At 40.0% G+C, this 10929-nt stretch overlaps 1 protein-coding gene across 1 annotated transcript; it reads left to right on the top strand.

Moving 5' to 3' along the window:
* Nucleotides 1-1875: 1875 nt before the first annotated feature.
* Nucleotides 1876-10678, top strand: LOC145780267 (uncharacterized). Its single transcript, XM_082591970.1, has 12 exons — nt 1876-1906; nt 2746-2893; nt 3711-3860; nt 4241-4872; nt 5539-5686; nt 5917-6113; nt 6472-6851; nt 7134-7281; nt 7672-7828; nt 7906-8053; nt 8612-8771; nt 9728-10678. Exons 1-12 carry the CDS (start codon nt 1876-1878, stop codon nt 9973-9975), a joined length of 2547 nt encoding a protein of 848 aa, XP_082448096.1. The 3' UTR covers nt 9976-10678.
* Nucleotides 10679-10929: the final 251 nt, after the last annotated feature.

The following is a 10929-nucleotide window of genomic DNA, read 5'->3' as shown; positions in this document are numbered from 1 at the left end:
TATTATATTTCTTTAATTAAATGTTTTATACGTATACTAGCCTATAGCCTAATAGTCACATCAAATCATTTCCCCTACTTCTAAGTTTCACTCAGAGTATGACCAGTCCAAACAGAAAAGTTGGAAAACTTATTATTGAAAATCACTTTTGTCAGATCTTCTCATTATGTTTTTCTAAAACAAACATTCTTACCAGCTTGTCCCGCGTTCACTTGCGACATTCCTCTAAGAGAAAGGAGAAGTTGCGGAAATATTAACTTTCCACGTTCGTGTGAATTGGCCGGTTGTTGTTACGATGAAACTGGTTCACCTCGTTGCTACGGAATACAACGTGAGTTGGCTAGATACTTGTACATAAAACACAAGGTAGGCCACCGAAATCAAGTCATCAAGATGTAGGCTACAGGATGTCAAAGCCAAAGTGTTTAGGCTAAGGAAATTTGACTGATCCCGAAAAAGATAAAAATATTTTCTGACAAGTTTTACCCAGCCAAAGTGAACAACAGAGAAACTCGGGGCTTCATTGCTTCTACCTCTCGACGAGAGGAAGGAACTTAATTGGCGGCTGCGTAGCTGAGTGGTGAGAACGTCTGCGCGACTTTCGTAAGGACGTGGATTCGACACCGCCCCAGAGCACGCGGCTGTGTCTCGGCAAAGACACTTAATGGCAAGCCAAAATAAGGGGAGCAGCTGACTCGAAGACTATGTGTCACTTCTACTGTCTGTTGTATCGCATCAATGGGCGCAAATAGAAACACGATTATTATTATTAATGATGATGAAAGTGAACATGCGCATGTCTTGATGATATAAAAATGCAATATTTTGTCACCGGCTGCCTTTTTGATTGTGCTTAGGTTACTTTTTTCACAGCATTCAATCGTTCTTCAAATACATTACTCGGCGTAGTGTCCACCACCTCGTTCACTATCGTACCGACAACATCAACGAGAAGACCTGGAGTATGGTCACGATGGGCCGCATGGACTCCATGTTCTGAGACATGCTCCATAGGAACGCGCACAAGACGAAGAATTTGCATTTTTCGAAGTAAATAATTATTTTTTTATGCATATAAAATAACTGCAGGTAGGCCTGTAGGCAGGGTCATGTGAGAACCGTCTTAGCCCCCTTCCGAAATCCACTAGTGGGCCCCTATGTTTTGTGATTGCTCTTAAAAATGAGCGAGCGAGAAAATTTTGCAGACATGGAAAAAAATTCCATATTATATAAAAGTTACCGTACATGTCAATTACAAACCGAAACACGCTGCACGAGCTAAATATGCGTGCGGCCCTCAGCCGGGGGGTATGAGCAGCAAGTATGGCCTTGCGTGCGTTAAGCTATTGATTATCGAGTTTACGTAGAAGTTTCTATTTTGAATAACCTTTTTCTATTTTGAATAGTCAAAAAGCATTATATAGATTAAAGTGACTGGCAGGCCCGGATTTAGGGGGGGCAGAGGGGGCAGTTTCCCCGGGCCCCCCGACTTTTGAAGGGCCCCCTATGTGGTTAAAATTTGATTTTGTGTTATTTTTTTTTTCCTTTTGGCCTTTAAAGTTTCTGCAAAATGCTGTGCAGTACTGGACTGATGCTACTGTAGACGTAGAGATGGTTTTTCGCGCCGTAGGCTTGAAAAAATTTTTGCATGGGAGCTCCCCGATCTAAAAGTGCCCCGGGCCCCCCATCAGCTAAATCCGGCCCTGGAGACTGGGAACCCCGACCGGGAGGTACGGGGGGTGGTTAACACGGCCCTGCCTATAGGCATAGGCTACCTAACTCTAAGGTAGACTTCTTTTACGTTGTTAGGTTCATTTAAAAAAAAACAATTATTGTAAAATAAATTTCATTTGAAGTTGTCTGATCTATGGTGTAATGGTGTCCGACAGGACATCAGTGACTGCTTGTACGTCAACATGAATATGCCACCCTCTCTGAATGTAACCCAAGACGTGTTATTTTGAGGTGGATGGACGATAAAGATCGCTAAGTTAAAAAAAAACGTCAAATGCGGGAAAGCAAGAGTGGCCTGCAAAAGTTTTTCATAATAGTGACAAAGGTGTGGCTTCACACGAAACAATAACAATTAAACGCAAATTTTGAGAAAGTCAATTTCTTCTCCTTCGTGGGATAATGCACATTGACACCAGTTTCTTGATAACTAGCCTATAGTTCTCCTGCAGACTACAGTAAACTCCTTTTTTGTTTTTCAAGATGCTCTTGATGTGACATCACATCAAAAGCGGTTTTAACTAATCTAGCGCTTCGACTGGCTTCAAAAAAGAAAAAAATATTTATCAAAATGCAACTTGAGTGGTGATTGCCTCTCAAAAATTTCACAAAAAATGGATTTTGCACAGTAGCCTAAATGAAGCTGCGATGCATAGAAAGCAACACCAAGAGCGAGGAAACCGAAAGAGCCGCTGCATAGTTTTCATGTCATATGGCATTATGTAACTTTTTTCTAAGAAAATTTACACTGATAAAAATTCCTTAGAATTTAGTATTCCTATTGCCTATAGATTTATTTGCTTTTCGAAGTAGGCTAGATCTACTCACGATACATCGAAATCCAACCTCAAAATTAATTCAAAAAATGAAAACTGAAAGGTATAAGGTGAACTCTGCTAAAACCAATTATACTTTGCTATTTTTTCAAGGTCTTCTTATGAAGATTATTTATCTACCTGAAAATTATAAGGTTAGGCTAATTCTTCTTTCTCTGGAGCTGCTGATATTTTTCAGCCCGTGAAGTTTCTTTGACGTTGTGCGACGGAGAAGCGTCAAACACCGAAGATTGTAACACTGGTATTTGTCAAAACTGGGGTAGCTGGGTGAATTACGGAATCTGCACTGCTCCCTGCAATCGGTTTGGAACAGTTCGTGTCACAAGGTACAAAAACTTACACGCAAAAACATATTAAACGTAGAAGGAAAATTGTTATCAGTAAACTTAGTGGATCTAAACAGAGGTGTGGTACTTCGTGTCGGAGCTTACGTTCTTCCCAAAAGGAAAAAGTAAATTTGTAATCAAAACTAAAAAGTCTGCTTGCTTAGCGTCCTACTCCGAACTCAAAATCTCGACGGTTTCACAAAGGGCAAGTATTTCTCAATTCCGTATCAATTTAGTGCCTTTATAATTATACTGATCTCGCTGAAAAAGTTTTAAGCCAGTAGTAGGCCTAGAGAGAGAAAATGCACGTGTCCATAAAAATATGTTAATTGTCCTTTAGAATGACTACATTAAGTTTGCGAATAAACCATAGCGATCTATATACACAGAACTTGCCAACGTGCAAACTGGAGGCCGATGTAATTTCAATTTTGAACTGGAAACTAAATTTACTTTATATCCCTTTGAAATGATAGTTTTGAGAATCGGAATTGCCAAAGTGTGATCAGTGATCACTGAATCTCAAATCATCTAAAGTTTACATTAAAAAAATGTCCATGCCTGGAATAAACCAACCAGTTGTGCTGATAGAACACAAGCACGTTACAGGTGATCATGGTCCTCTCGCAGGTAGTAGGTGTGGCCTTTAAACGTTTATTGCAACAACCCTTTCAAACTTTTTTTTATCTGGAGCCTCTTCATCAGAGGATAATATTTTCTTGTCATAATGTTCGCAATGTGAAGCAATTCCATAAAACATTACTGACCCAAAACTGTGAAACATAAGGAATGTAACCCATGTTGATTTACTGCAAAGGAGTTGTGAAGGCTCTGGAAACCCGGGACCCTCCCAGTGTCGATTTGACGTTCGATCATGTGGAAACGAACGATGTCAATTTCAATGGGGCTTCTGGCTCCCGTGGTCTCGGTGTAATAGTGTTGCTTGTGGACCCGGAACCAGAGTGAGGTAAGCTGATGAATTGACTGTTATTTCCTTGAAGAATGACAGGAGTCAGTGCGTTAAGAGATCTTTTAGGAGAAAAATAGGTCATCAGTAATTTTGTTTATATTTTGGTTTCAAAAGGAGTTGTCAGAAAATGTTGCACATTCAGAAATTTGTAGGTTTGACAAAACAAACGTTTCCGAGCGTTATGCACTTATACCACTTATAGTAGATTGCCTATTTATCTGCCTGTTAGCCTGCTACCTACACTATTATATCGATCAGTTTTATGGGGTATAGCTATTGAAACGTTTTCCCTTTTTGTCATCATTTGCTTTGAACAATAAACGCTGGTTTGCTTTCTCGGGTAATCTGTTCGATCAGCACTTGTTTTTTATTGTCAGATATAGGCAATGTGCCTTCAATGGCGTATCTGTTAATCCAAGACGATGTCAAAACACGCGACGTACGGCACAATCGCCCAATCCTCAACAAGATGCGACGGTGGAAACGGGTTTCTGCAATTCTTTTATGTGCAATGTTTGGACAGCGTGGACCTCGTTTGGAAGATGCTTATGTGATCAAGACAGTAGGCCTACTGCCGCGGCCCGTCGATCAACGAGATCTTGCTTTAACGAAAGAACTTCACCAAGAAATGAGCAAGAAAGGACTGCCTACAATGCTTGTGCAATACGCCGTCTACGTTGCTTTGCGGATTCATGCGAAGAAGAGCAACCTGTTGCTGTATCTACTGATCCAATAACTTTTGAAAATGCCAACAGACCAACACCGCCGACCACAGCCAACCGCGGTATCGGTCCGCCGATCACCATAGGCTCAAGAACTGTTCCAACTGACGGGCCGACTATTTTGATACCTTCCACAACTGAATTCCAAACGACTGCACAACTAACTACCACTTTGACAACTACGTCTACGCAAGCAGAAGCAATAATTTCAAGAGTGGATGCTACTCCAGAAATAACATCTACAATCAGAGCGACTACTTCACCAACGACTGTATTGACGCAAACAAGTAAGTGTAGCCGAATGTGCTACCAGCCAGAGCACTGGAGAGCAGTAATAATTATATCAAACATTCATTATCACTTCAAAACTTTAAACAAATAGTTTGAAAGTGTGGAAACAAACTACTGTTTAAGCTGGCTCGAAACAAAAATTTCTACGCAGCACGTTCTTTTGTCGTCGCTGCATGTGCCATTGCCGATGCGGCACTTGATGCACCATAGGTACTGAGCTTGAAAGTCTCACAAGCGTATCCCCTTGCAGTGTCACAAAATTTTCTTGGTTGCCCAATTGATTTATTTTAAAAGGAACAAAATAGTTGCTCGCTGTCTGACATGGCCATCCATCCCTTCTGCGAAAGGTTCCACGTAGACACAGGTCTTCATATGTTTCGTTTCTTATGGTGTGTCCGAGGGTCCTTAGCTCGCTCAACAATGAAAAAATTATGACAGCAAGTTTAATTTCATGGTATTTTGTTGTTGTTGGTACAAAAATTACAAGGTAATCCTTAAGCTTTGATTAAGATCATAATATGCTACTTTTGTTTTTGTTTTTAATTTTTCTTGATCGTAATTAGTTCAAGATAAGTGACCTCGCATCTTGCTATGCATTATAAGTTTATCTTTAAAAAACTTTTCACGCAATAAATTCATAATAAATCAGGCGTACCTTGCAGCGTCACAGTCACCCGAGACGACGCAACCAGTCACTGAAGCGTCAACAACTTCTCGAAGTGAGGTCCAGCTCGAGTGGAGTCCATGGTCATCATGTTCAGAATCCTGTGGACCTGGCATAGAAGTCCGAATTCAAGAGTGCAGGACCAGGTAGATGGAGATCACATGGTGTCATAGGAAGATCCAGAGTATCGCTATTGTTTCAACATAAAGTCACCGCCTATATGTTGATTTGTTGATTTATAGCCTGTCGATAGATTGACGTTGGTTTATCAGCAGGATAATTATACCCTGACTGAGAAAGAAAATTTTATGCTTTAGTAGGCTATGGCCAGTTGTAAATTTACTATTTTTTAATGTTTGCTGATTTGTTTTGGTAGAGATGGTACTGTGGTTGAAGACTCCCCAGAGTGCAGCTTTCAAGACAATGTTGAAAGAAGAGGTTGTAATGTCGATTATTGCCAACAGTGGACGGAATGGGAAGATGGGGAATGTGTGGTTAACTGCGCTAACCCCACGCTAGGCTTTGGAATCCGGCAACGTTCACGATCCTGTGGGGACGGAACTCAGCAAGCAGGTTTTCAGTAAAAACAATTAAGCTTAGTAAAGATATAATTTATTCCTATGATATTTGTTTTCTAATGGGGCTCATGAAAATGTCAGTCAATGTGTTAATGCAGCAGGGCCCAAACGTGTAGTCAGGTTTGTCTAGAGACTCTAGAGGATTTGTCTTATGTGATGTCACGACAACCAAGCGATTACCTTTTGCTTTTTCTGTTGAGAAATTTTTCTCCTTGTTACTTAACTCAGTTATAAAATGTTATAGTCATAAATGTAGGCTATAGGCCTACCATTTACAATGCATTGGAGTGGATGTTGTTCCTTGTGTCAAGTTGTGTGTATCATAACCTCAGCCTACTTTTGTTTTATCACAGGGCCAAGTGAATGCTCCCTCGAAACTTTGCTTTGCATATCTCTCGATTTTTGTTCAACGTCCTCAACAGAAGCTCCTCTGACTACATCTGCATCATTTTCAACTTCTATGAGCTCTACATTCTCTTCAGCAAGCCTTTCTCCTCAAACATCTCCTGCAACAATCTCTACTTCCTCGACCCCGACGTCGTCGTCCCCATCAATCATTTCGTCAACATCAGCATTTATTCCTCAAATCCGGTGGAATGAATGGGAAAAATGGAGTACTTGTTCGCAGTCCTGTGGAAGTGGATTACGTATTAGACGTCGGACTTGCATGGTGGAAACTCTTTGTGAAGGAAGCACTGCACAAACTGAATCGTGTAACAACAAAGTTTGTAACGTAAGAACGACGTAGGTTACTAGAACTTTTATACCTGAAAACAAACGAACTGCAACTTTTCATGCTATCGGTACGTTATAAACTATTATCTTGATCAACTATATCATTTTACCAAAGATCTATTATTGCATTTGCTTACAAATGGCAATAGGCCATCACTGACCATCAGAGTGACTTCATTAAAATCAAGTATGCCATGGGCCTGGCTTCATGTGTACAATGACACAGTAGTCATTATAAATTAATTCTGTGGTGAAAAGATAAATTTATTTACTTGCAAAGGCGTGGTCATTATGGTCTAACACTTGCACTGAAAGATGTGGCGGAGGAAGATACATTGAAGAAAGACGCTGTCAAAGCAACATGGAAACTGGGCCGGTGGAATGTTATCGTCGTGAAACTACAGATCAGTGCAATACTCAACCCTGTGGTAAGCGCAACCCATAAGTAGCTGATGGTTTAGTTTTCATTTGGTGACATTTTGGCTTTCAAAAATAGAGCATGTTTGTTGCTAATTTTGTATGTATCATGCATGCCGATTGCCGGTATAATTAGGTAAGATTTTGTGGGAAAACAGGCGTGCTGGCAACTCCTAACATTTATTGTGTGACCCCGTGAAAGGTTGTGATCCCTAGTTTGAACAGCCCTGCTGTAGTAAATAAAGAAATTTTTAACGTAGGCTAGTGACTGCTAGTTCCTTTTTGTTATCGAAAAAAGCTTCAGCTTCACTGGGTATGGTTTATACGATTTTCAAATTTATACAACCTAGACTGCTTAATTTCTTAACAGTGAGACAACAAGATGACATACATATTTTTAGACAGTAATTTGGATATGCTTTTCCTTCTTGACTCTTCTGACTACGTTGACAATTGCAGAAGATTGCGAAGAGAAAACTATTCTGTTCCTATTTCATCTCAACTTATCAACGAGGACGTAACTCCGGTTTACGTCAAAATGAAAGAATTCATAACGCAGTAAGTTTGATTTTTCATCAGTTTGCATTAACTTTCAAAAGTTTCAAGAGAGATAATAAGTTAGTAAAACTTTACAGATTTATGGAAGACTGGAGATATGTGGAAAATCAGAAAACAAGGGTTGGAATTCAGCTGATCAGTAAAGCATGCAGTGCCCAGACTGAGAAAAATCTCAACGCTCGGAAATATTTTGATGATAGTCACGAAGACTTCACTGCTCAATACGTAATCAATATAGCCTATTTCACTGCGTTATGGATAATATTCGTCGTTTGAGCCTTTGGGCGAGTATCGATCCTTTACTGCTCCAATGTATCGATGGGTATAAGAATAAAATAACCTACTCTACCGTGACAGGCGTAAAAATACACTTTCTCTTGCTGTTAAAGTGTCGTAATCAAATCAAAAACGGATTTTGTCCTTCATTTGCCACTTTTTATTGAAGAAAGTGAAAGAATGGTTGTTATTTTGCAGTAAATACTAACACAAAATCAAGCAGTAGAAATTTCACAAGAAAATAGTTTTAAATTACCCAAGTTACCTTTTAGGCTACTGCTATCTTTGTTTCTAAACTTTTTTTATCGGTAGCCTATGCTTTGATAGTGCAAGATAGCGTGCAAAAATAGTGGTAGCCATAAGCAGACAGTCAAATGACTTTTGCAATGGTAAAGTTGCACAGTGGAAACACCGAAAAACACGGTTGTCCAAGCCAGGGTGTACCCAAAGTTACATTGCGTTGTCTATACATTCTTATATAATTTATGCGTTCTTGTTCAATCCCAGATTGACTTGCTTTCGTACGAATGCGGGTCATTTTTTCTGGACTTGGCTTTGACATGCGCTGAAGAAAACATCTTCACAGAACAGAAAGGAGACAGAGGAAACGTGCCAAACGTTGTTGTTGCTCTTTTGAGTAGAGTACCGTCTTACATTCAACCAAGTGGTGAGTGAATTTACTAACTATCTCCTGCACACCACAAAGATAAAAACAGGAAAAGGTACCGTAATAAATTACTTTTGCGGGCAAGCAAAATGTATAAACTGACTTCCTTTTTTTTGCTTTCATTTTACATTGAGAGTATTATCCCCAATTGGTTAATGCGTGACTTCTGGAACGAAGAAGCTTCAAGATCAAGCGGCGCTGGTTCGACTCTCGGGGCGTGCGCTTGAGCAACGCACGTTAAGGACTGCTCTTCCTTCAGCGGCATCTAATGGATGGAACAATTCCCCGGCAACAAGACTTCAACAATCGGAAACTTTACTCTGTCAATCTCGGTGACCGGGCCTGCATCAGTGATTCAAAACTACTACAAGTATGCGAAACTGATAGGATTAAGCTCTGCAAGAAGCTTTCCCAGTCGGAGGATAAAGATTCAATCAATCAATAGGTGAAGTAGGCTACCGTAGCAATTATTTTTTGCAATCTTTTTTGCATTATTCTTTGCCAAAGTGTACGCAAAAACATACAATTTAGCGCCAGTGCTGGTTTCAGTACACATATAAATGACCCTAAGGCTATATTGAACTAAAGCAGGACTTTAAAAACAAATTATATTGATTTGTCTATATCGACACTTCGTTTATTGGACACTTTTTGGTTTGGTTTCCAATCTTTATCTTCGGACTGACAAAGCCTTGACAGGTTATTCCTGGTAGTTTCCCCATACTTGTAGAGGCTTTTGACGCAGGGCCAGTTACCGAGATTGACAGAGTGAAGTTGCCGATTGTTGTTGCCGGGGAATTATTCTATCTATCCACTAAAAAAATTCTACGTAGGCTTAAGGTGTTTTTTTGATTGCTTTCCCTACGTTATAAATGACAAAACTAGCAGTAAGTTTTTGAATCAAGCAAACGTAAAAACATGAGAATGCCCAACGCAAATGTGCACAAACTTCGCAGACTTTCTACTTTCTGCCATCTCTCGTCGTTTCGACCAGTCTGGAATCACTGCCATAACCGCAGGAGTGACACCTTTGTCACGACTCTCGCGCGCCTCGTCGAGGAAACGATACGAAGATATGTTGAAGGCGGTTTCCTGCCAGGGAGAAGAAGATTGCCCTGAATATATTGGATCGATATGGGATGAAAATCAAGGACGTCCAGCCGAAAGGATACGAAATGCACTTTTGAACAGAAAGAATATTTAGTGGTGTAATTGCTTTCTATTGTAATCTGTCGAGGTTTTGGTAAATTTCAAAAGTGCACTAGTATTTACAGTGTCTTGTTTTACAGCTGAAGTTTTTTTGTAAATTAACATTACTGATGGCTTTATAGAAGGAAAAAATCTACGTACTTTGCTTGTGTTCTAAATGAAAGCTAAACGTAGCAGTATCTGCTCCGTTAGCTCAGTGATTACGCGGTGCTGGTTCGACTCTCGGGGTGTGCGCAACAACTCCCAATTGTTGCAACCAGAGAAATGTCTTCATATCAGGGTCTATGAGATCCACATGTTGTGCAGGTCAAAACATTTAGACACCAATCACAATGAGTCTTGAGAACTCCAGAAAATTGTTTTAACCTCCAATAGCCCACTGAAAGCGTGCACTCAATACGCTAATGCCTGCTTTGTTATTTTCTAATCTTACAGTAAAAAGTGATGTGAAGTCATATTTACTTTCATTGTTTGGAGCGACATGCCCGAGAAGTTACTGATTTGTTTATTTTTACTTGTTGGCCTTTCTGAGTCTGGTTGTATTCTTTGTAGATTCTTCTCTTATATTAAAGGCCTATTCGACAGATGTTTGTAAGCGCAATCTCACTTGTTACAGTTGTTTCTTGCGGTGTGACTTGGTGTTTGTATGTTTGTGTTTACAACGTTTAGTAGCTTTATCTGTTTATACAGTGATCTATAATGTACCTTACGCATGGGTTTATAGGATCAGAGAACTTAAGGCCTGTCCAAATATCACACGATAGTCTCACGATGTAAACCGTAATATTGCGTTGCATAGGCATAACATTAGTGAAGAAAATGGCCTCATGCGTGGAACCGTTCCTCATAAAGCAACTACAAAGGCCTGCCGCGACTAAACAGTAATTTGTTCTCATTAGCTCGACAAAACTCAAGATAGGCAACTGTAGTGAAAAGAACAAATCAGGTG

Source organism: Aplidium turbinatum, chromosome 11, assembly GCF_918807975.1.
Source record: "Aplidium turbinatum chromosome 11, kaAplTurb1.1, whole genome shotgun sequence".
Lineage (NCBI taxonomy): Eukaryota > Metazoa > Chordata > Ascidiacea > Aplousobranchia > Polyclinidae > Aplidium > Aplidium turbinatum.
This window is presented reverse-complemented; position numbering and strand designations above follow the sequence as displayed.

Excerpts from the sequence above, each read along its gene's own strand:
- LOC145780267 (XM_082591970.1), top strand. The coding sequence starts at position 1,876 with ATGGTGTCCGACAGGACATCAGTGACTGCTT. Across the intron at positions 2,894-3,710 it reads GGAACAGTTCGTGTCACAAG|GAGTTGTGAAGGCTCTGGAA; the intron begins GTACAAAAACTT and ends TTTACTGCAAAG. Across the intron at positions 4,873-5,538 it reads GACTGTATTGACGCAAACAA|CGTCACAGTCACCCGAGACG; the intron begins GTAAGTGTAGCC and ends CGTACCTTGCAG.